Raw genomic sequence first — 26,466 nt, 5'->3', positions numbered from 1 at the left:
TTTGGTGGTACACCGTAACCCTGATTGGATTATACACCTCTTTCTTTAATGAAAAGACAGTTGTGGAATAGTTTGCGGTAGTTCGTCTATAACGTCAATTCGGCTATAACGTCAGTTTTTGCAAATCCCCTAGAGGTGCCGTTATAGGCGAATTCTACTGTACAATACTGATGATAAATCGCATCACGACACACAAATCGAAAACAAACCAAACCAAAAAAAACACACCAAATCGAAAAAAAAATAAACCAAACGGTTGCAACTAAACCAGATTAGGTTTTAAAAAGACTAAAATGGTAACACTGGTCTTCAGAACCCAGCATAATCTCCATCGTCGCTGGGGTACTTTCTGCGGATGAAAGAGACAATGCAGGATGGCAGCACGACTCTGTTCGACTTGCCCAGAACTTCTCCATCCAACAGCCACTCCAGCACGTGCCTATAAGCGACCAGCCTGAATTGCCTGAGAGATATAACAGCTTCGTTTAATAATAAATGGAACAATTACGCAACCAGCTCTTGAAAGGTTGTTGAACAGTAAACAAGCTCAAGTAGACTCACTCATTTGACAACTTTCCATCGCGTCCTCTGGGTTTGCCATCTTTTTTCCAATTCTTCCTATCAACCCTGAAGAAGGTTTGTAGGACTGCTGGATTGACCATTGCATGGGATTCGTCCAACACAGTGATGCAAGAGGTGCTCTCCGCCGTACGTGGTTCGAATGTCACATAACATTGGTTAAGACGTACCGTACTACCTCGCGTGGGCCTATGACAGCTTTGGTCTGTCCCTTAACCAACAACTTCAATGGATAAGTCAACAGACCTGGCTTATTTTTTTCAAACTTGAGATTGCAAAGAGCCTATAACTACTTGCTTTCACATAAAAAGCACGTGCAACAAGATCGAAGCAGCGAAAAAAAAACCTCCTTCCTCCAGAACAGTGGTCGGCAACTTGTTGCTCTTTAGCTCCTCTGAAGCGGTCCCTCCAGATTTGACTTGATTTGGTATAGCCTATGGGTTCGACTGTGATAATGAAAAAACAACGTTGTTTACTAGTTGTGCAAGATGATGCAGCAATGAGCCAACTCTGATCGAGTGATACTCTGTCAGAAAATAATATAGCCTACTTTTTTTTACAATTTTTGTTATTCAAGTTTTGACTTTATCAGGTCAGTTTACAGCTTTTGGCGTGAACACTGAACAGCATACCCTTTTTTATTACCTTTCGTGACTCTCAGCTGGTCATTTCTGCCAAAATACATGTATGTAACAGAATCGCTCTTTTGTTAAAAAAGGTTGCCGACCACTGTTCTAGAACAAACACAAATTACACAACTAAAGGACTTGCAAAAGCGATTGTCGCTTCTGTCTGACTCCAACTGACGTCATAATCCGCGTGTTGCGCAATGCAATCCGCCATTACAGGAACGTGGCCAAAAATGCAAGCGCGTGGAAAACCATAGTTTTGATAATTTTTATTGAGATAAATATAGCCTTAAAAAGTAAGGGCGAGGTCTGTATTTATAGATTGAAACATGCTCTTTCAGATAAAGTGCGGTCAAAGTCATCGTGCAGTTGCACTTTAATCGGTAGGCTACATTGAATCTGGAACACCATGAACTCAGGTGACTGTGTAGCTGCACAGCACCGGTTGAATAAGCGCTTGATTTTGTAAGAGACAATGGCAAAATCAAGCAGCACTGGTCTAACACTCGGTGAGTGTGCTTGAGCAACTAACTGTAAGGACCGCTTTTCACTCAACGGCATCTGACAGTGGCCTAAAATAAGTTTAAACTTCAGTGGCGTAGGCTACGCAGGAATTTTTTATGGGGTAGGTTTTAAAAAAAAGTTCATGAGACCATTTTAATCGTAACCAACATTTAGTTCACGGCTGAAACGAAAATGGGCCTATGACAGGTCACTAAACGTAGCCTACACTGGTCATTGTGCTGATGATTATGGCTGCAAGGTTGAAGAACATTAGCACAGCCTATGTTTTTTTTTTTTTTGTTAAAAATTTGTTGGTTAATGTAAATCTTGAATGCAATCCACATTCAAAATTTAGCCGGAGTTTTCTGTGGGTTACAAAGTCCGCCCGTTGGCTCAGTGGTTACACGCCCGGCTCACGATCACTCGGCGCTAAGTTCGGCGCAAGCTGCCCAAATTAGGCTAAACTTTCAAAGATGCTTCCCAAGTTTGATGGCTATAATTCTTACAAGAGTCTCCCACAAGTCAGCAGCAGGCATGGGGAAACCACGTGGGCCTGGGCCCACCTACTTTATTTTCTGGGTGGGCCTTGACTTTGACTGCTGCGCTACTGGGCCCACCTACTTTTAAAATGGTTCCTCCATGCCTGGTCAGCAGTTGCGAACTGAGCAAGCCATAGGCTAACTGAGCTAGCAACATTTGAGAGTGGCTGAAGTTGGTAAAGGATGAAACTGAGCAAAAGGGAACTTATAATGTCACGAGTCACTAAAATGAGTTTGACAAGCGATGACTAAACGAGTCCGACATGAGCACGCAAATCTCATTTGCTGACTTGGCAGTAGCTGAAATGTAGGCTACTTGCTGAGATTCGCATGCCGAGAGGTCTGACGACCCTTAAAATTATAAAAACTTCTCTCAAATTTTTGCTCTACATCTTCATAGATGAAAACACCGCGGTGTGTTTGTTGAAAGTCTTTTGGTAGTTTACAGAGTAGGCCTATCAACTTTTTTTGTAGAAGCAATGCAAAGATTCAAATGATACACATTTATTTCATCAAACACTGATTATAAAAAAACACGTAAAATTGCAATTAAAAACTTTGAAAGAGTGCGGTATGGTAGGATGTATGAAACTATTTCATCGAAAACACACAGCTCTGTACTCAAGTAAACAATCTAAACATCAAAACAGTTTTGTACAGAATTAGGCTAATATTGCATTGGCAAGTTAGAATTGCATTAGGCCTATCACCGATGGTAATTTGTCTGCTTTTATGTAAATCATCGTGTTTGGAAATCTGGTCCCGATCATCTCATTTATTATTATCGTTGTAGCCAATCAAAGAGACTTGTATCAACATAGCATTGTGTAAAGTTCGAAAATGTAACAGTAAATAAACGATGAACGCTGCAAACATAGTTTAAAGCAAAACAATATAATTTTTCTCACTTGGAAAGTAAGTTGTGAAAGCGACAGATGTACAAACGACACACAAAGTCATTGGTTCATACATAATTATTTTCAGCAACACCAAACAAATAAAATGAACTCCTGCTTAGCGCTTATTGGGCGCAGGCGTAGCCTACTGCTCGCATGCTATTGCAGTTAGTTTTGATTGTGACGCTTTTTGACAACAATAACAATTGTTGAGTTTTTGTTTCGTTGACGTAAAATCTCAAAACACTCTCTGCTTGTTTATTCTAAATCCTTTCCGCTTAACGCATTTAGGAGCTGGGTAGTCAAAGGCTGCACCACCTTTTCCATGAAGACAAGTTGCTTCATCAGCCCCAACAAGACCGAAACCTGGTTGTAAACATATGCAGCATGGTTATTTTCTATTCTTGAGACACAACAAGAAAAAAAAAAAATCCGTTAATTGTCACTAGAGAGCTAGTTCTAAACTTGAGTAAATTTTTGTAATTATAGGCTATTGTATTATGTAGATTTCAATACACGACGCAACAATATGAAAACAAAAACTATTCAGTGTGGATATTAAAAAGCGTAGGCCTACAATGAGCTTGAATTAGTAGGCTAAGCTACATTGAAGATTTTACAAAAAAAAGTTTTACAATAATTTCTTACCTCTGCAGCATCTGTACACGCATTTTGTTTCTATAGGTACTTCTCCATTTCCTTTAAGTATTTCAGCTTTTGGAGTCATGCACAAAGTTATTCCAAACGGCATGAACTGTCGCTTGCATGTAGTTGGTTGATCTGAAGGTGGCTTCTCTATCGGGTCGTCATGGAAAGGAAGTTCAGGCTCATCTTCTAAAAATTAAATATTGGCCATAAAGTAAAATTGCTTCAGGCAATTCTTCAAACAATAGTTTAATAGACAGAATCGTTTTAGGAAACAAATTGTGAGAAGAGCCTCTTTGGTAATCAAGCTGAATCCCACTCATATGAAATGCAATTTTAGGGAAATGTGCTGGAACTGATTTGTAACTCAATTAGGCTTGTAATTTTGGTTAGAACTACAAATGGTAAGCATCAAATTCGTGTGGATTACAAAAGATATTACTTATGGCCTACTTTAAGTAGTTTATTTACCACAACAAAAAAATCATCCCATTCTTTGTATTCAAAATAAATTAGCAAAGCATCCATACAACACTTTCATAAATTAAGAAAAAAGCATAGCCAAATTACGATTTTTGATATGATTTTATCTCAATTTTGCTTTGACTTGCTCTTGCACGTTCTCATGAAAGATAGACTGGGCCTTCATGCAGTAGCATTGACAGGGGGTTCAGAAGGTAACCTACTTTGGGGCTCGAAACCGAGATGATTTTAGGGGCCCGTAACTTTTTTATGGAGACTGGATGTAAAGTCAATGTAAGGGGCCGGGAAACATAATTTTAGGGGCCCGAAAACATGAAGAAACCACAATATATTCTTTGGACAAAGTGTGTTCTTATCTACATGTCTTGATTTGGGACCTAAGGATTTCATTGTACCCGGACTTAAAGTGTCCTCTCAAAGTTTTGTAGAGTATCAGAATGGGCAAGGCCATACCATATCCAACCCATACGATTCCGAGTAAGAGGATCTCATTGATACAGGGCTAAGTTATCCTTTCAACAGGTCTGACTACATGAAAAGTACTTAGGCTACTTACAATTGTCCTTCACGTCATAGCCTATACTTAAGTTGTTTCTTCTTACCCGAAACACATCGAGAAAACTTGCCGACATCAAGATTAAATTTCACTTCTCCTGTATCTTTCCGAATGCATTTGATAACTCTTGGACCGCGTCGTCGGAAGCCTATCATAAGAAGCATTCATTTATGTTGAAATAAAACTTGTTATGCTATCATAGCCTAAGGTTTCATTGTAATTGATTAAACACAAGAGCAATGTACTTTGTTATAGCCTATCTTATAGTCAAACGCTAAATATTAATGCAAAGCATATTAAATCATTGAAGTTATGTTGTGGATTTGGTAATAAGCTTTTCGTTCATACTGCTTGTCCACATAGTGAGTCACTAATCTTAGCATATTGTTTGTGGAATTAAATTTTTGCTTTGTGTTTATGTAAACATTATTGAAGATTTCCTCACAGCTTTAGTAAACAATCTCATTTAGCGGATTTAAAGTAACTTTATACAAAACACCTCTTTGTTGAATCATAAATAAAAAAGTAACAATATATTCAGAACATCGTTTATTTTGTTGCCTTGGTTATCATTGGATGTGGGTAAAAATGCTTGCTTAAAATCACAAGAAGTGTTTGTTTCAGCGATATGACAGCCCTTTTCACATTAAATGAGAACATGCAGCATTTCTGACAAACAAAATTTTAATGCCCGGATGGCTTTGCCAGACAAACTAGGATTTTCTAGGTAAATCTTCTTTGAAGAACTTCCCTCAGATCAATAGGTGAGCTTCGCTTGAATCTGCTTAGTATGATATCAATTATGACTAATAAAGTAAACAAAATGCATACTTTACCTCTATCACATGTAATCTGGCAATTTGATCCTATTTTGGCTCCGCCTTCCTTATCTGTGGACTCGCATTGGATTTTGCCATTTTCAGGAAAGCCTGTTGTTATGTTACATGTGGGTGGAGGAGCTAAAAGGAAAAGAACAAGAAATACTTGAGAACATTACCAAAGCAATGAGAATGTCTTTTCATGACTGTGTAGTTTTTAAATAAGGCATAATTTTGTAAAAATATTTCTCAATATATTCGTTTTAATAGAGCTTCGGTAGAGAGTTTGTCTTGTTGAACCATAGGCATACGAAGCCGAGCAACGTTATCAAGTTTAACATATTAAAGTTTATTATATTTACAGAAACAAAGAACTACGCAACAAATTAAATAACGAACGTTTTCGACATCACAGTCACACGATGTCCTCTTCAGGAATAACATATACCGTACACAATTTTACTACATCTGAATAAAATACAATGGTTATTATAACTAACAGGAAAAAACAAAAACTGCACAGTACTTCTGACTAGCTCAAACTCAACGATATAGGCTCTGCCATTCGTTTTAACAATAAGACATGGAAAGCTGTTGAAATTGTTAAGTTTTTTGCTTACACCAGTAATTTACCTCCATTGCATTCATCATGATCAAAGTTGCACAAATCTCCTTTACAGCAACAAACTTCTTTGTTGTGATCTTTTGGCTGCAAGTTAATATATTCTGATTATAGCTAAATGGTTGGTTTCTTTATGGTATGATATGTTTCTCTGTGAAAGATGGTAGCCTAATGTTTCATAACAGGTTAGCCTACCCTTTTGATTTTTTTATTTCGAAAATCAAACTAGTGTCTTAGTTAGCTCACATATTTATATTTCCTACTGCAAATATGCAGCAATTCTTTACTTTAAGTCGTAAAGTATAAAATTGTGGAAATAATTTAGATTTTTAACAAAATGACTTTTATTGTGGCCAAAGTTTAAACTATTTTTCTGCCACTCGTAAATACATCGGTTCGACGCTCAATGGGAATATGTGACTGTGTCTCAGTAAAGCTCTCCTGACATGATTGACATTAGACCAAATGGGGAAACTCTCTGGATTCAATTCCCAATCAAAAAGTGCAAAAACTGTTTTAATTTAGCATTGATATTTACTTTTAAAGTTTAAAAATTTGATTGAAATTATATTTTCCTTTCTGATACCGTTTTTGAAAACTTACATTGTTTTTGCAAGCCATAGAACTTTTGCACTGCTTGATGTAAACCATCCTTCCATCAGCTTCAGGACGGCGGACACTCTCACACATGTCCTGTGTTGGAATAGAAATCGAATTTAAAACACTATTGCACGTGTCGTTTGTTTATGTGAATTATTGTGCTTTCATATCAACAAAATACGATTTAAAAAAAAATAGCTATCACATTTTGAAGCATTATTGAAAATTGACAAAACAGATTTATACTTAAATTATTTTGTATAAGAAAATTAATAGAGTAAGTTTGTTAATAACAATAAACAACAAGTATTAATATTGATGTAAATGGCAAACAAATATCGATGTCAAAGGCCCATATTCTTGGCAACAATATAATATTCTATACAATATATATTATATACAGAATATATAGAATATAGTTATTACTTTCTAAAACCTCTACCGCTTGTTCCACCCTAAAAGGGGATCATCAGAAGGTCCTTATGCAAATAGAATCAAATACATATCTATATAGTACTGCAGACAGGACATCACTGTTTCGACTTTAAGATTTCGAACTGATCAGTGCAGTACTATGCGCTAACAGTGCTATAGTAGTGGTAACAATATAATTTAAGTTTTATGAGGCTAAAATTGTTAATTGAACTTCGATAGAGTTTGTTTAAAATTATTAACTTTACAAAGTAGGCTATGTGTATTAGATTATCTCTCACCTCATTTTCGCCGCAATATATCACTCCTTGTGAAATACACTTTTCCAAGCTATAACTGTGAGTGCAAACCGAACACCGCATTGCTGAAAATATTGAAATATCATTTTTACTTTTAAATCAACGTGTTCATGATTTTCATAACAAGTAATATGTACATTAGTGTTTACTTGTTGCTTGTATTGTTTTTTAAAGCTGTTGTTGAAGTAACCTAATCATGTACTGTGCACTATATTCAGTGCTTTTTTAAAATGACAAAATAGCAATATTCGTTTAAAATCTCTTGCATTTTTTGCACTTTTTACGCCTTTTCAAAAAATATTCAAGCTTTATTTGTTGCAAAATATTAACACAATTGATTAAACCATTTTTCAGACTTAGTGTTTGTGAAAACGTCGAAGAACAAATGCCCACCTTCAGTTTGAGTTGCAATTGCGATTACAATAAACGAAATCAAAATCTTAATTTCAATCTTCATCTTTTGATCAATGAATTGGCAATTCCCAACTTGAAAGTTTTAACTAAATGTTCTCAACACAACTTTTCAACTTGTCAAATCAACTTGGTTTGGTAACGACAAAGGTATCGCAATTTATACTACGTTTTAATCACGTGATCTGTGGAATCATGTTGAAGAATGGCCGAAAAAAGTTGGATTGACGTCACGTTGGCAAAGCTATTCTGACCACATACTTTGTTTACAGTGACTGCATTGTTATCACGTCATAAGGTTTACTTCGCCTTGCCGCATCTATAGATCAGGATAACATGAGTTTACAATTACATCAACTTTATAAAGTTTATAAATAAAAAATAAACCTCAAAAATCTTGTTTTTATTAATACGCATATTTTGAGACGTTGAGTCAAAGATAAAGATGAAAGCATTTCCAACGTGTGTCCAATTTTGGTCCAAAAGCTGAAAAAAGTTTAATACAATCGTGATAAAAATCACACTATACGTGTAGTCTCAACAAAATTAGCCTTTCTAAAGCATGAACATGTGTTATTTGGGTATGAAAGTTTAAATTGTGAAGGTCAGCACCCCTCTTCAGTCTGACTTGGGTTTATTTAATATGCAGTCAAAGTTAGTTATATTTATAACTTGTAATTTTTAATTAAAGTTAATTGCAATATGTTAATTAATATAAATTTTTAGCTGTTTCTATGATTGAAAAAAATAGGCCATTGCTGTTGGTTGGAAAGATAATCAAGATTGTTCACTATGTGACCCATCGGTGTCATCGACTTGATGAATGACATCTGTTTGACGCTCACCCATAGCACGTATTTGTTTCTTACTTTAAGATGTAGATGTGTGTTTCTGACTATCAACTCAAGCCGGATTTCATTAGTTTTGCATATTAAATTATTTGATTGCAGTGTTGTAAACAAATTTTCTCTCATTTTTTTTGACTCGTAGCTTGACTCTAAGATGTTGATGTGTTGTCTACAAGTAATAAAGCAAAAGCGCGGTCAACTACAAAGCATTTTTTCAAAATGTATTTTGCAGAAACATGATTAATTTAAAAGACGTCACTGTTTTGTTGGCTATTGCATTGTTGCTAGTGCTTAATATTAAACGACTGCTTTGATTTTTTTGTTTGAGAAAAACTTAAAAATTTAAAGAACAAATAAATTTCAATCATTTAATTAAAAACGAAATTGCAACATAAAAAAACGAAAAACAACTTGTTATTATTAATACATGGTGAGTTTTAATATATTGCCACTATTCGTTGGAGTATCGACTGGCATGTAAAGCAAATGCGGCAAGGACAGTTCAAGCGTAATCTTTATGCTATAACGTAAAAGCGTAATCTTTAACGCACGGCCACAGTCTATTTAGCGAATGTTGTTTGCGCGATATTTTACGTCGGGAGACGTTAAAGTGATGTAAATACGGGCCGATGTTTTGTTGGCCGGGCTGGGTTGCTTAGACTGCGTTGACATCGCTGTTACGTACACCCAATTGCCGGATGTGGTAAACTATCACCTCTACAAGACGTAGGCGCACATATTTCGGTGCAGAAAATATAACCAGCTGTCATTTTCCTATATAGCATTGAAGGCGACGTTCGGTCTGTTTGCTATTTTATCAATACAGTTTTAGTACTCGGACAGAAATATCAAAGAAACACACCCAGATTTGTTAGAAAAATGCCACTTTACGCTGAAGAAAATTTATCGCAATATTAAGCAGTAAACCCAACCTTAAAAAGTCACGCTTACTGTTCTGTATATAGCACATATTACAATATTTGACGTCAATATGATCTTTTAATCGGATTGTAATCAAGGAACGTAAGAACCATTAGAACGACATTACGTCATGAAGCTTAGACAGTGGTTTGATATTTTCTGGAATGCATTGTTTTGTTCCTCTAAACATAAAGTTAAGCTGTGGTTGCGAAGTGTGAGTGAATCATATAAAATCTTTATAGCAAAACATAAAGATTACAAACCTTTACGCTTTTAGCTGCTTAGTTGTTTATTATTTCTCGCTTCAACGTAGCACTTTTCACATGTAATTGCAGCTTTTATGCTACAGTCACTTTTAATCGTCAGTATTTCTTCCCACTAGCTCTAAATTTTACCAGAAAACAATAAAGTGGCTTTAACAGTTGCCTAATGAACGATCACCATGGTGAGAAAACTTAACATCAATGTTAGGCGATATCAATTTGTATAAATATGCACAAGTGATTTCTTAAAAATGACAATCGTTTTCTTTCTGAGTCAATTAATTTTTTTAATCCCGCTTTCTAAGTTTCTGGATTAACAGCTTACGACCCCTAAAGTAGCCTAATTTTGTTGCCTGAAGCATTATCTCCAAAGCGAAGGCGATTGAAAATTGTGTGCATTTTATTTATTCAATTGATTCAATATAATCTCAACTTCATAACAAGTTTTAAACTTTTTCAGAAGTTTATGGTCTGCATTTATAATAAGTGTACAAAGTAAACAAGTCCAAAATCAATGTATAAAGTATGTGGAAAAGTAAAAGAAACGTTTAGCTAAACTTAAAGCATTACTATTGGTATTGATTGCTTTGCAAATATTAGATTAGTTGAACAAAACTATCGCTGTCTTATCAGTGTTTGCTAAGCTTTGTAAATTCAGCTGAAGACAAAGCAATTGGGTACGGACAGTGGAGTAGCCTAACTTGAGGCTTGTGCTAGAGAAAAAAAGTTCAAACACGGATAGGTTCAACGACTCATCTTTTTGCACCAAAAACATTAGGGCTAGAGTTGTATTGTAACTCAGGCTATCTGAAACAATTGTGTTCAGGTTAAAAAACAAAAATAAAACTTTTTGCAAAAAAATCACCACTAAGTTATGATAAAGAAATTTTTGTTGAAGCAAAAAAGAATTTGTTTCCTATCTAGAATTTGTGAAATGGTTTGCGTTAAAGACTAGTAAGCTACAATGACTTGCAATTTGTTGTAGAGCATAGCGAAATTAGTTTTCAACTTAAGTTCACATTCCAACTCCGCCTTATTTGCGCGTCACGACCGCAGTTTCTTTACAGACATATGCAGCACGTTTTCATGTGGGAGAAGAAACTTTATGATAAAAGTGCGCTACGTAGAATACGTACTAAGCTTTAATAAATCGTTTAGAAAATTTAATTTTTGGCTTAGTTTGGTCCTGAAACAATTTTTGGGCTCAGTGATAAATTTAAAAATAAGTTCATAAGTCCCCTTTGCAATTGTTGTTTTACAAAAATAAAAAATAACAACTTGTATAATTATATATTCAGGTGTGACTACGACGTAACTTTTATAGACTTGATTTCATTTCAATTCCAAATGAAGCAATTCATTACCAGCTCAGTAGCCAAGTGGTTATCGCCTTTCGTTTAAGCGCTGGTAGATTCGTGTGCGATTCCAAGTCGGGTCATACTTAAAGACTTTAAAAACCGTATAGGCTACCGATTGTATTCTTTCTTGTATAACACACAGTGAAATTAAGAAAGATGATAATTTGTTATGAGCCTTGTCGCTAAAAGACTTTGCACTAGTTGTAGAGCAACAATAGATAAACCATAACATTATTATGAAATAAAGCAATTTGGTTTCATTATGTCTTGAAAAAGGACGAACAAACGAATTTTAAATTGCAAATGAGCGGCTTTGCACCACATTCTTCAAATAAATGATATAGTTTATTATAACGACACGAACGTTTGGTGGGCTACGGCACAAAATTTCTTTGTGTGGATTTAGTTTTTGCTCTACCCACTTCTTGGTGAAAGACTTCTGTTCGTGGGCATATGATTTGTGGCCATATTTAGCTCCTTTATCTCAGTGTTTACCAGTGGCGTACCGTGACCACTTTGACAGGGTGTTCATAGTGACGGCAAAGCAACAGCGGGGGGTCTGGAGGCCCCCCCCCAGAAAATTTTTAAAATTAACATTGAATTTGGTGCGTTCTGAGAGCATTTTCAGCACAAATTCTGAACATGAACAGAACTGACAAAAATAATGTTGTCGGAATGGAGAAGAATACAAAATAGATGTTTATTTGACAGCGCCTATTGAATGAAAAACTTAATAATATCAAACATTAAGTTGCATTTCTAAAGTCATATACTTCAGTTCAGTTTTTATTTCCGACCATCAAAACGAACAATATTACTTGCCATAACACAGCAGGAGTCTGAAAAAACGCGAAAGTTAAAGCGTGCTCGAGATGGAAATGATTTACTTCATGCAAGGATTAGGCACGGTCGCAACACCTTGAGAAATGTACAAGCGAATTAAAACCAAACAGGTGAAAGTTAAAACAAAAAACAATAGCAAAGCAACTCGATAATAAACAAGAAAAGAAAGTCAATTGCTATGTTGGTCGTCTGTACTTTTATCCGCCGTACTACTTAGTAAAAACGAAAATGTTTAACACCTCGACTACAGAAGGAAATTCATCTATAGCATAATTCGATTCATCTTGTTTGTGCAATAAATTTTTGAATTACATCGTCGTAGAAGGCTTGCTTTTGCTTCAGTTCTAGCAAAAGTTCCTTCTCTATTGAAAGCAAGCTGAGCCAGCTCAGTCTTTCTTGTCCTTGTGTGGAAATTACAAAACTATTAGATGTGTTGTTTTAGAATGGTGCATCAATGATATTGGCTGTTGCCATAAGCTTTGTTGCAGATTCAGACAAGCTAGTCCTAATTTACTGGCACTTGGTGCATAAAAAACATTTTATCTTATCTTGTTTCCAACTCTGATCACCTCAAACTCTAATCCAACAAGCTAAAACTTGCTATTGCCTGGGATTCCCCCAATGACGCGACAAGGTGTTCAGATCAGCGAGTGCACAGCCTGGCTGACCTAAAACCATTGCTGTTTTCGCTGCCTTGTGACGTCATTTTTCTTAATTGTTTATTTTAAATAGCACTCGCCAAGCTGTCCGTGCACACCCAGCTTAAAGGTAATGACCGAAATAAACAGAAAGGCAATGACCTCAAACGTTGGAGTATTAATAGGGTTGGGCAAACCACATTACTTTTTTCAAAAGGAGTGTTTTTTATGGCCATTTTTCACGCTGATCACGAATCCGTTGAAATTTTTGATCTATGATGATGTCTTAGGTTGGTAAAATGCAAAAATTCAAAATGGCCGCCAAATTCACGCATTTTTCAGATAAAATTTGATAATTATGTCTTACTAGGTCATGTAATATGTCAATTTTTATGTTTTCAGCGTCACTGATATCGAATATGAGGTCAAAACAGTGATACATAATGGCTTTATACAGTTATAGCTAAAACTGTGTATTTTTTATTGAAAAATACTTACTTTTTAATTTCAGAATCATTTTTGAGTTGATTAAAACACTTTCACTGCCAAGTAAATTACCTGATGGAAGATACATCCTCGGTCGCATGTTAAATGTTATGCAAAACAAAGAAAAGACAAAAACAACTGACACTAGTAGATAGCAGTAAAATAGTTGCAACTGAACTTTGCAAAGATAATCTGAACTTTCGTACGTCTTCATATTCTTCCATCACTGCATGTAGTAAGAAATCGTCCAGTTTACCTGATGATACTCTGGACAGTGTCAATGACTTCTACAGTGATCGTTTCCCAAAAGTCGAGGTCAGAGAAAGTCGCAATACTCAACCAGAATGAAGCCAGAAAAAATAGTGCGATGTATAGTGCAATGTTTCTCCGATTATAAAGTGAGTGCTGCAGATTTAGGTGGTATAATAGTACAAACTGCTAACTTGATATTTGATCAAAACTGGGAGTTGAGCACTGAAGAAAATGAAGAAGGTGATGATGAATCGGATTCTGAAAGCCAAGAACTAATCTCTTCGCTTCCAAGCGGAAGCTCCGAAGCCGAGACACCTGCACAAAAACGATGAAAATGTACCAAAGATATGACCTTCGTTTTCCCGAGTAGGAGAACTCTCAACAGGTATTTGGAGGATGCCTCACATATGAATTTGGAGATGGTCGCTAATATACTTCTAGAGAAAGGAGATAGTGTTGTACTGTCGGCCTCGATGACACTACTAAAGCGGCCGGTCATCGGTTGTATGATGTAAAGGCCGACCACATTACAATATCGGGACCCAGTCGAGACAGATGCAACATGACTACTGGTTACACAGAGAATCTAAGTCACGCAGGAGCAGATGGCGCCGCAGCATACGAGTACAAGCTGAAATGCTTGGCAGCATTGTCAAATTCAACCGTTGATGAAATCAAGGGTGCCATTGATTTTTGGATGTCCGACAGGGCAGGTGACTGTATCACGCTCTTGCAACATCTAGGTATTGAAGCGGAGAAGATGATAAAATGCTGTGTCCATGTAATTTTGGGAATTGACCATGCTTGCGATAAGGTTTTTCGTAATATAAAGCAAAAGATTGGTGTTCAGAAATTGCTCACGTATCTGCTGGTGAGAAAGTATTCACATCTCCCAGCACCAGCGTCCATACTTTGGCACAGATAGCAATTACCAAATTGTTGTCGCCTAGCCATGCTGCACATTCAATATCACTTTATAATGATTATAAAAATTGAATGGATGCTCAGGGGATTAAACACGACGGTTTCAAAGGCTTTACTGGAAATCATTTTGGGTGTATCGCGAAAATAGCCAGGGAATACTTGAGTCGCTGTCAGTCAATATTAGATTTCTTCGACGCTATTGTTGATCCTAATGCCAACAAACTAGTACTCGCAGTTTCCACGTACATCCAAAACGATTGGTTCTTGTGTTGTGCTGAAATTTACCGAATGCTTGGTGATGAGCTGATTATGCTTCTGATGGGACTGCTTGGTATTGATAAAAGTGAAGATGACACGGGTGGTGAGAGAACTTGGGAAGGTGTCAGGTCGTTTTTCGATAAGAAAATACCAGAAATTAGAGCCAAGCAAGAAGAGTGCATGAACGCGGAGAGGGGTCAAGTCCGATTGTATGGTGCTGTACTGAATGAAGTTCTAGATGCAATGGAGAGACAGTTGTCCGAGATGAACTTTTTTTGCAGGTCAAAGTAGTGACGACGTCAAATTGAAACATGCAGCGTTGACAAATTTAGGATGCGAATCCGAATTTGCCAAACTTGATAACCGTATAACTTTCAATGGTGGATCGACGACAGTGAGAACTCATTCAAGGAAGAATGTAGTTTCAACGGATAAATTTCTCATGGATTCGTCGTTTACAGATCTCAGTGAAGATGAGAAGTTGAAGAAATGGAAATGGGCAAGGTGCTCAAAAGAAGTTACCCAGGCGAAAAATCTTGAACAAGACTTTGAACAAGACAAGAACAAGAAAAACGAGTTAACAACTTGCGCTTCTGAAGAAGCAAGAAGCGAAGAAGAAAATGTCCAAAGTGCTACTGGTACTTGAGGAGTGTAAGAAGCATGGAGCATGGACTTCTAAATAGTAGCATCTGGACTGGAAACTCAGTGGGCAACATGAGGCCAAACAGTTGGTACAACAGTTGGCCAACAGTGGGCCAACAGTCAAGTAACTAACCCTGTTGGCCCACTGTTGGCCAACTGTTGTACCAACTGTTTGGCCTCATGTTGCCCACTGAGTTTCCAGTCCAGATGCTACTATTTAGAAGTCCATGCATGGAGGTTCGGCGACTCCAAATACCCTTGACTCTAGACTTAATGAATCACAACTGCAACTGCTCAAGGAAATTGGTTACCTTAGATCGACAGTGGCGCCCGATATACGCCAAAAGCGTAGAGTTAAATGTGCCGACGGTATAAAAACATTCACGTTTGAGAAGTTCAGTGGAGACGAACTGAAAACATTCATCAGAAATGCTATCAAGCCAGAAGACAATGTTTCTGTTGATGTCGATATCTTGCTGAAAAAAGTTCTTTGAAATTCAAAGGACTCTTGTAGAAACAAAGTTGTTGAGATGCTGGTACCCAGATGTTGAAGTGAAAATTAAAGTAGCTTATGGAAATTTATATCTTAATTCTGCTCACGTTTCTGTGCAGATTTTATTGCAATATGTATCTGGAGCGGTCCAGTTGACCTGAGCAAGTTTAAAAACATGATTATCGCTATCAGTGACCCTGAAAACAGAAGAAATGACATATTACATGACCTTAAGACATACTTATCAAATTTTATCTGAAAAAATGTGTGAATTTGGCGGCCATTTTGAATTTTTGCATTTTACCAACCTAAAACATCATCATAGATCAAAAACTTCAACGGATTCGTGATCAGCGTGAAAAATGGCCATAAAAAACACTCCTTTCAATGGGACAACAGAGAAAAAGTCTATGTGTGCCCAACCCTAGTATTAAAATTAGAAGGGAACGAGTTTTGCAATTGAAAAGAAAGCAATCAGCATGCAGCAAGATGTTAGAATATCATGAAAGTAAAGAACATCGACAACCGAAGGAAATTTTCTTTTTTCTGGATTTCTTGGGGTGTTCAGTGCACACCTTGAACACCCTGAATATACGCCTCTGGTGGTTACCCACCCGACTCAAGATCAAACGGCACTGGTTCAACTCTCGGGGTGTGGGCTTGAGCAACGTATTTCAGGACTGCTCTCCATTCAGCGGCACCTAGTGAATGAAATAATTCCCCGGCAACAACACTTCAACAATCAGAAAAACTTCAGTTTGCCAATCTCGTTAACAGGCTCTGCGTCAAGAGCCTCTACAAGTATGCGAAACTAACAGGATTAACCTATCAAGGCTTTGTCAGTCCGACAATAAAAATTCAATACCAAACCAATTCAAACCATTTTCGATTGGAAAAGTTATTAAAAGACTATTTTCACACCTGGTAAATCATCATCATCATCATTATCTGCCATGTCTGAATAAGGCGTCGGCTACCGTGATCTTCCACAACGATCGATCGTCAATTGTTCTTATTAAATTTATAAAATCCTGGTTTGTCCATGTTAAAATTCTTAAAGCTTTCTAAACGTGAACGCCCCCGATGCCTCTGACCAGGAAGCCGCCCCATTATTGCCGAGTGCTCAATTCCGTGCTCACGATAGACGTGCCAGACAAGTGTCATTTGTCTTTTTATAACAGTTCTAACGAAGACACCATGGGGTACACCAAGAACGTCTCCACATTTGTTCGTTAGTGATCTTATCAATCCAGTTAAGTTCAATCATTATTCGTATGAAGCAAGTCAGCATCATTAATCTTCTTGTCTATCTGCGATATTAGAAATACTGGTAATTACGGTGTTAAGCTCAGTGGTGTAGCCAGGAATTTTGAAAGGGGTGGGGGTTTGACGGCCGGCGGGCGAAGTCCGACCGTGTGTTCACCTAAGGCGACACCCAGCGGCAGAGGGTCTGGTTTTGTTTTGGGGGTTGAAACCCCCAATTTCCACCCTTGGCTACGCCACTGGTTAAGCTTTTCTGACATAGCGGTGTTTAGTTAGCGTTTTGTTAGTTAATATATAAGCCAGACGAGTGACGTAGGCATTGTCGCACAGCGGTTTGCGTAGAAGTCAAAAGTGATAAATGCAACATAAAAAATACATGTTTGTATGTCAAGTTAACGTCGTAATGTGAGATTGATTTAAGGAAATTGCTGTCTGATAGCAAAGCAGGTTTGAATTACTGCAAAGACCGTGCATTGCAGCAAGTTTTTGACCGCTCTGCTGTAAAATGTAAGTTACATCGCGAGGTTAGTTCAACACGTTCAAACTGTGTTTGACATGGTTTGACTCAATAGATTAGTTCACATGCAGAAACAGTGATAACCTAGGTCACTTAATAAATCGAAAAGCAGAAAGTATTGTAGACTTAATGTTTCAAGTCATTTGAGTTCAAGGAAGAACTTTGGCATAAAAATTTATTGCTTTACAAGTGTTTATCTAACAGTCGAATTTTCAAAATGTTTGCTGAATCTGAATTTAGTATAAACATTTTGGGCATTTTATTCTTTGATTAGATTGACCAGGCGATCCCATTATTTTGCTCTTAACTTTGACATCCAGCCAACCGGACGATCGCTGTACAGAAAACATGTTTGGAGAGACTCGTGGTCGCTTCACCACAATTGGAGAAAAATGAAATTAAAATTAATGAACTTTATTCAAAGTGAAAATAGTTGAATGAGTAGTTTGCCGCAATAGCGTGAATTCCCCAATGAGTAATAATAATCAAACTTTTTTTACTTGCTGTATTGTATCAGTCAGTTACCGTTTTGAAGCAAAAACCAGACAAATTCGCTTCTGTTTCCGATCACAGCTGCAGTGGTACTAACATTGGATCCAGCTGTTGAGTTACTGCATGAGCTTGCCGCCTCGCCGCTTTCAAGTCCTGCACTACCGTTCAACAACTGCACTTTGTTTTCTTGTGCTTGCCAAAAGAGATCATCAGAGGCATCACCACAGGGGCACCACAACATTTTAAATGAGTAACTAAACCGCAAACCAAAAAGTAATATAACAGTATATAACGCCATCATCACGTATATTTTCGAATAGCAAGGAAAAAAATAAACTTGTTTTTAGAAGTTATACGTTATGTTTGCGAATGATGCTTGGAAATATAAGTGCAAGCATTGTAACTTAACTGTAGAATAACGTCCAAAAACATTTTTATAGTTAGCCTACAACAGTTAAAAATATATAATGCACTTTGAAAAATTCGACTAATGTTGATTGCTTAGTTCAATGCTTCTTTGTTGGCCCTATCTTGAAGTCAACAATCATTTCTCGCACCCTCTTATTCCAAAATGGCTAAAAAGCAACTTTCACCCACAAACTAGAATATGGATTAAAAACAGTTTCTAGCGCCATGTTATAACTAACCCTAATGATTCAGTTTCTCTGTACCCCCATAAGAAAACCTCGCACTCCATTATTCAATTGGTATTTTTTCCTTGTGCAGTGTTGTGGTTTTGAAACCTGTCAGACAGAGAAAGCGTAGGCTATTTTGTTACAGGTTAGTATAACGTAGGCTACACTTTTGTTGTTTCCACCATTTTCTAGACATGTACCTTTGTTATGCCGACATGTATTGTTTTCGCTATGATGGTCAGAAAGGAAAAGAAGCACGGTAGATCTATAAACTTTTCTTTGCAAAGATCTATTCTAAACGATATATTTTGTACCATAGGTTTTGGACGTTGCCGCAATAACTTAAATCGTGATGATTGAACAATTCCTACCTTTGCAGCAAGCTTATTCTTTGATCAACATTTTTACCATTTTGGTGGCTATTGTGGGACTTGGGTTGTTTTGGTGGAGGAAACCCAGTTCTCGATTCCCGCCTGGTCCCAGGGGATTTCCCATTGTAGGTGTTCTGCCTTATTTAAGGAAATACCCACAAAGAGTGTTCAGGGAGTGGGGTTTCCGGTACGGTCCCATCATGTCTGTGCGGATGGGAGGAAGAGATGTGGTTTTTCTTAACACTTGTGACGTAATCACTCAAGTAAGTGAGTTTGGCATAAAATGTTTATTCTATGTTCTACACTTGATGTTTTGTACATGTCATTGTAGAAGTCTTTCAGTGTAGTAGGCTACTAGCAAGATTGACAATCGTTGTGTTGAATAATGGAGTCTTGTCTTAGGCTTTAACAGAGAATAAGAAGAAAGAAACGTAAGCCTATTGCTTTGCTGTTTTTGTGGATAAATGAGAAGTAATCTTTTAAACGAAATATTACAGGCGTTAGTTAAACAAAGTGATGTATTTTCCGGGCGACCACCGATCGATTTATACAACCAAGTGCTTGGTCACAATGGGATTATCTTCATGGATTACACGGAACAACACATTACATCTAAAAAATTCGCTTTACAATCTTTGAGGAAGTAAGGATTGTTACTACCTGCAGTGAGCAAAATTTTGTTTAAAAAACATATGTACAAAAAAACAAACAACTGGCCTATTTCTCAATTTTTTAATTGGAAATAATTGTGACCGATAAACTCATTTTGATCTTATATTCAGATTTGGGTTTGGAAGAGATAAAATGGAAGATATTATTAATGAAGAAACGTCACTCTTCATAAAGTATATAAGCTCAAAGCAGAAGGAATGCTTGTCTTTTGATGTAAGTTTAAATAAATGATAATAGCTTTGGTTGAGAGTCTACTTTGTTGTAGCCTACCACAGACACATAAAACTTAGTAGGCTAACCCTAACATGGTTTTAACTTGCCTTATTCACGCGACGAAGATAAGCCAACGTAGCCTACATAAATAAACGTGTAATATTTTTTGCTTTCAAACGTTTTTAACACGATAGTGTGGTCTCAACATGAATAACCTAATAATATTCACATCTGCAATGAATAAGAAAATGATTTTAAGAAATGCAATTTTGACTATTTTCACTATTCACTGACTACAAACAATGGTTCTGAACCGATTTGCAGAAACTCAATAATTGGCACAAAAATAAAAAGCAAACAATTCGGCGAAGGACACTTACACAATGAGCAATAGATAAGCAGTTAAGCAAATGATTAGACATGGAAAAAAGAAGCGATAAGTCACAGGAAAACAATTGCCCGTTTTAAAAAAATTCTAGTATATTTTCGTACATATATAATTAGTTTCGCGGAAATGAAATAATTATGTTAAGCCATTGTTGTTTCAAGTTTTTTATGTCTATGGTACAGTTAAGAGAAAGTAATGCAAAGAATTTGGACAACTTGCTTACGACAAGTGTTTTTCTAACCCGTTTGAAAGCAAAGATTAGTTTAAAAATTTGTTACAGCTTAAAATTGTTGCTTGTCCTTGTTTGACAATACCACACGTACTCGACATGAAATTCCACCTCAAAAAACAATACAAAATCAACCCTACACCATAAATGAGGTATTGTGATAAAGCCGACGCTTTCAAGTAGCTTATGTTAATTGAAGTCTTGCTTTATAAAAACATTTTTCTTGCAGAACGAGTTGCTTGGAGTACTATACAACATCATTTCAAAATTCGTTCTTGGAAGAAGATTTGATTATAATGATCCTTTGCTCAAACAAACCATGAAAGTGGGGTAGGACTGGCCTCTTAGCTTGTTCGTTCATTTAACTTAAACGACAAACGACCGAACAAAAGTCACTACGACAAAATTTGCACGACAAAATGTGCACTACAAAATGTGCACTACAAAATGTGCACTCAAAATGTGCACTAAAAATGTGTACGACAAAATGTGCACTACAAAATTGCACAAAAACTTATAAAATTTACAGCAATTAGTTGTATATTAGATACAGAATTACAATATGGTATAGAATTGTACGAACATAAGCCTAGCCAGGAAACATCAACAATACCAAAAAATATTGGTTAAAATGACAAAAAGTATAAATTTTGCGCTTTAACTGATAAGTTTTATTTATTTAAAAGTGCTTTTTCGAAAGTTGAGCATCTCGTTGGTACCGTGCCCAAATTGTCCTCTCAAGAGCCCCTGGTTATTGCCGAGAGGTCTGTATAGTGTTTAGATTTATTTTACACGGAGTTACTTTAATACTTTCACATCATCACATTACATTATTTTAATCAAGCTCTTTTGCATGAGCCAGCTATGCAAAAGGAGTTTGCTTGTGTTGATGGAACCAGCTTGCTACAGCAAGCATTGATGGACGCTGCGTGTTTGCGTGCCCAGTGTCGGCAAGCGTGAATAGTGCAACTTTTGTTGCTTAACGTCGGAACAGCGTTTATGATTGCATACAGCTTGTATTGCTTGGATGATTTCCCTTAAGCTTCTGTTATTTATCAGAAAAAGTTTGGCTTTAATAAATCATCCTTATGGTGCTGCTTTCTCAGCGAAAAGTGGGTCTGTTTGCATGCAGTTTTGAGAAAAGTCTGTGCAAACTGGCTATTCGATGAGTGTTTTCACATTGATTCAAGGCCTGGACACGTTTTGTTTGTCGTATCCAGGGTTACACCTGGTGGTTGAAGATTTAGATTAAGTGGACGGGAAGGCAAGGAAGCCAATCTTCGTGTCCACCTTCAGGCATGCCTTTAAGTGTCCTGCCAAAGACACAGCCTGGACACGTTGAGTCCATGAAAAAGAAGCTGATTACTCGATGTCGACTGAATTGCCGAGCTGAATTCGTTTCACATCAGTTCACACGCCTGAAAGCGGGCAAAAACTGTTTGTTTACTAGTTTTTAAAGAAGTTGCTATGCAAAAGAGGCTGATTTACTGTTTGAAGTGCAAGATCTGCTATTTGAAGTAGTTTCACTTGAGTTTGCAAGCCCATCATCATCATCATCATCATCATTTTGTTCCTTCTTCGTATTGAGGGTTGGATAGGCTACAATGCGCCATTGTTCTCGACCATGAGCTGTGCGTACTGCACTTTCATAATTTAAATCTGTCCATTTTGTGATGTTTGTTATCCAAATCATTCTTGATCTGCCTATATTTCTTTTACCGTTTTTTGTTATATATTTATGCAAGCCCATAGCAAGGCCAAAAAGCCGACAAAAATTTTTCCAAGAAAAAATGCTGTTGGTGCGTCACCATGTGGATAGCGCAATACCGATGCAAAATGGTTAACAAAAACTTTTTATATCTAATGGTAGCCTACACTGCTTGATCATTTCAGCGCCAAACTGTATTTCATTGAAATAAAGTTGTGAAATCGTACTGTAGTTCATTTCGATAACTAGTTTTATGCATTGATATGTATTGCAACATCACTATACTGTCTTTAAACTAAACGCAATCATTGATAAAGAAACTTTTTTATTTTGTCAGAACTAGTCAACCACACGATTCGAAATGCAAACAGGCTTTGCTGTATTTCTATAAATATCTAAGATTTTTTCCACCATACAAAGGTGCTAATGAACGGTTTGTCAAGGGAGAGGTCTTGGCCAGAGGTAAGACTTTAAGGTAAAACAATCTAGTAACAAACCTTTGGTTGTTAAATTTATGCGTCAGTGGGCCAATATGTTCTGTATTCCGTATAACGAGCATTCAGAAACATTTTGTAACGTAACAGAGCAAGATCATCATTTTTTTTATCGACGGCTTTGTTTTCTTTGGCTTACCGGATAACTAAAGAAGTGTGTAGGCTGCGGTACGCGTATTTGTTATCAGCAGGTCGCTGCAGCAAATGAGGTTTATTAACCAATCAGAAGGAAAGATTTAAGTCAGCTGCTTGCTATCATGTGACTCATGCACGTTGGAAAGTAAATTAAGATAACGTTTCGCCGTGGGCAGCGTGGCTTGGCGGTTTTAAGGTTAGGAAACTAGTCATTTCTATGACAAGGATTCGATTCCACCCCTGACATTACTCTTTTTTCTTCTGGAATTACCAAACATAGTTCAACGTACGAATCAACTCTCTGGCTGAGTGCTAGAAGTGTCACAATTTTGCAGTCAGTTGGTTCGCAGAGAAAATTGTCCTATGTTAAAGTGTCTACCAGTCAAAACACCCCATCTGCTACAGAAACTTGCAGATTGCAAATACGCCTACGGTACAAACAAAGGTTTACTTCATGATTAAAAGCAATTGTAAAATAAGCAATTCACAGAACACATGTTTTTGCTATTTCTTATTGTGCCGTATATAGAAGCAAGACAGACATTCATTGTTGATCATAAAAGAAGATTTGATTGCAACAATATCAATAACTTTGTGGATGCGTATTTGGCTGAACAAAAATCTGGACAAAATCGCAAGCACCTCTTTTCGGTAAGCTTAGGCTTTTATTTTTTCATAAATTGGTTTAAATGTAGTCTACTGTACCGTAAGATATAAATGCTCGTTGAAACCATACTTACTTTGACGTCGCTCTATAACTTACCTGTATAGCCTATAGGCTACAGTAAGATTCATCACAGGATAGGTTGCTGAGTGAGTTTGTCAGGGCAATTATTTTTCTGCGAACTCTATAAATATAGTAAAGCCCAGACAGAAAAATCTGTCATTTTTACATTAATTCAACTTCTGCAAACGTTGAACAATGTCAAATTGACGGATTTTACTGTCTGGGAAAGCTGCAGTGGCATCGATAAGAATGTTCTGAATGTGTCTATTTTCACTACATCAAAAATAATTACTTTCTTTTCTTACACTAGGAAAAGCAACTTAATAGTTGTATCAGAGATTTAGTTCATTCTGGAACCAATGACATGATAATTTTACTGCTTTGGGATATCCTTGGTCTTCTCAATTACCCTGACTATTGTGAAAAAATCATAAAGGAAATTGATTCAGTAATTGGTAAATAAGCAATGTTCTTACAAGGTTTAAAAACGTTGCTAAATTTAACTTGTTTTTGTTTTTTAGTAAAAATATTAAGCATGAACAAAGCAGTAAGTTAAATATGCAAACAGTGTGCACTTCACTAGCAAGTCGAAATGTTCTTAAGGCGTTTTGACAAGATACCGTAGGTCTGAAATTTCTCTGTAGCCAACATACAGTGCATAATTTTATTAATGTTTATCTCGTTTGGGTTTATTGAATTTTTCTTGTAGGACCTACAGAAACACCGAAAATGTCGCACAAAAATGCCATGCCAATAACTTCAGCGTTTTTGCACGAAATTTGGCGGTATTGTACCATAGTGCCTAACGCTGTGGTTCATAGAACAACTCAAGATACAACAATTAACGAATTCTATCTACCCAAAGGAACTCACGTAAGTCTAAGTCATTTGAAAACGTTGAATCAATGTAAAAGTGCAGTTTCTTTTAGCTGAGATGACAAGCAACAATGCTGAGAATATTTTTTATCAAATTTTATTAACTGTGAAGGAATGCTTAGGATGGCTTACCTGCAAATGGAAAGCATAAATTATGTAAAAAATCTTTACTTTTAACTTAGCAGAAGACTGCACCTCACCAAGAAGATAATAGATTAAAAATAACATAACATTTTTTATTGTGATTTGCAACGCAAAATCATTCGAGATAAAACGGAGCTGACATGTACGCATTTTAGGTTGTTCCGAACTTATATGCTGCGCATCGCGATCCCAAAGTATGGTCAGAACCAAATGAATTCAATCCACTGCGGCATCTCGATGGCAATGGAGAATTTGTTCATTCAACAAAAGTCATTCCTTGCTCTGTCGGGCCAAGGTTTTGCGTTGGGAAGTACATTGCCCATGTTGAAGAGTTCTTGTTTATAGCAGCTTTATTACAAAACTACACCATTAAAAGTCCAACAAAACCGCTTCCAACCCTGGATAATGGTGAAATAGCTTTGGTTCATAGCCCACGAAAATATGAAGTGATTTTGCTTCAGCGGTGAAGGATTTCCGTTCTTACTTAACTTCAAAATCACAAGTAGCCTATGCAAAAACATCGCTGTGCAGAGCAATGCTTGAACTTTGTGTGTGTTTTATTACATTTCAGTTCTTGTTAGAATGCATATTGTTCATACTTATCGGGTATGTGAATAAACACTTGCTTACCATACATACCAAATTATTCTGTTACCAGTATGCATTGAACTTTACATAAAAACGTTTGCGTAGAATATCACAATGATTCTTTTACTATTCAATTACAATGATTCTTTGTCCATTCCAAACTACAAAAACCGCTTAGCTTAATGTGTTAGTGAACGATGACATTTCTACCACGTTTAACATCACAGCCATCATCAGTTGCTTTTTTCTCGCCTGCCCGAAGGACTCTGCACCGCCCATGAGAAGGTGACCTGAACGCGACATCAGGATAAGAATCGAACAGGCATTGTATTATTACGTCATAAAATTTAAGCAGACTACCAGCTTCGTATAAAGCTTTTGTACATAGTGCTATTGCTGATGCATTTAGTGGCGGATCCAAGTGGGAAAGAGCGATTCGGACGATCGCCTTCCTCTGACCTAAAATAAAGTGTAGCCTATGTGAAAGGTAAGATTAATGTAGACTTACACTTCATTGTGTTTGCTAAAATTGCTTACCTCCCCAAGGCTACTTGTTAAATTTGCTCCTGGTTGTATTCGCAGATTTGTTTTTCTATGCCTCACTCGCTGATCACACAAGGCGTCATTTTGCTTTGCGCAGATAAACGAAATAATCTGACGCTGTTGCGTAGATTCAGTCCCCTCACAGGTCTTTCTGGGCAGAGATATTATATTTGGGCGATGTTGAGTTTGTGTAAAGCATTTATGTTGAATTCACCAGCTCAGTGATCGATTTGTTTCATTTTCGGCTCTGGCAGATCTGAGATGGATTTCAGGTCGAGTCAAACCGGTCCACCCCGTAAGCTCAGTAGTTAACACTAGAAGCCCTGAAATATTTCCCTACCTATAAGAACGATTGCGGTCATTTTTGACCGGTTGTATGAAACGCGTTTTTTTACCGTTTTTTTTTTTTTATATTTTAGTTCAAACATTGATATTCGTGCAAAGATATACAAAGATGTACAAGATATACAAACAAACATTGTTCGAACATTAGAAATCTTCTTATTAGGCTACGCACCGGTCATTTTTGACC

The 26,466-nt window shown here is 36.9% G+C and overlaps 2 protein-coding genes across 2 annotated transcripts; one reads left to right on the top strand and one right to left on the bottom strand.

Annotated features, from left to right (window-relative positions):
- Nucleotides 1-2,745: 2,745 nt before the first annotated feature.
- LOC145777531 (E-selectin-like) lies at nucleotides 2,746-8,138 on the bottom strand. Its single transcript, XM_082588934.1, has 8 exons — nucleotides 7,996-8,138; nucleotides 7,585-7,667; nucleotides 6,875-6,964; nucleotides 6,283-6,358; nucleotides 5,668-5,790; nucleotides 4,878-4,979; nucleotides 3,796-3,981; nucleotides 2,746-3,513 (listed from the first exon to the last, which is right to left on the bottom strand). The coding sequence occupies exons 1-8, from the start codon at nucleotides 8,057-8,059 to the stop codon at nucleotides 3,386-3,388; spliced, it is 852 nt and encodes a 283-aa protein (XP_082445060.1). The 5' UTR covers nucleotides 8,060-8,138; the 3' UTR covers nucleotides 2,746-3,385.
- Nucleotides 8,139-18,835: 10,697 nt separating this feature from the next.
- Nucleotides 18,836-26,160, top strand: LOC145777183 (vitamin D 25-hydroxylase-like). The gene is made up of 9 exons (XM_082588502.1): nucleotides 18,836-19,480; nucleotides 19,715-19,860; nucleotides 20,000-20,102; nucleotides 20,949-21,049; nucleotides 22,765-22,889; nucleotides 23,586-23,707; nucleotides 24,094-24,238; nucleotides 24,493-24,656; nucleotides 24,959-26,160. The coding sequence occupies exons 1-9, from the start codon at nucleotides 19,199-19,201 to the stop codon at nucleotides 25,268-25,270; spliced, it is 1,500 nt and encodes a 499-aa protein (XP_082444628.1). The 5' UTR covers nucleotides 18,836-19,198; the 3' UTR covers nucleotides 25,271-26,160.
- The last annotated feature ends 306 nt before the right edge of the window (nucleotides 26,161-26,466 follow it).

This window comes from Aplidium turbinatum, chromosome 9 (genome assembly GCF_918807975.1).
Source record: "Aplidium turbinatum chromosome 9, kaAplTurb1.1, whole genome shotgun sequence".
In the NCBI taxonomy this organism is placed as follows: Eukaryota; Metazoa; Chordata; class Ascidiacea; order Aplousobranchia; family Polyclinidae; genus Aplidium; species Aplidium turbinatum.
This window is presented reverse-complemented; position numbering and strand designations above follow the sequence as displayed.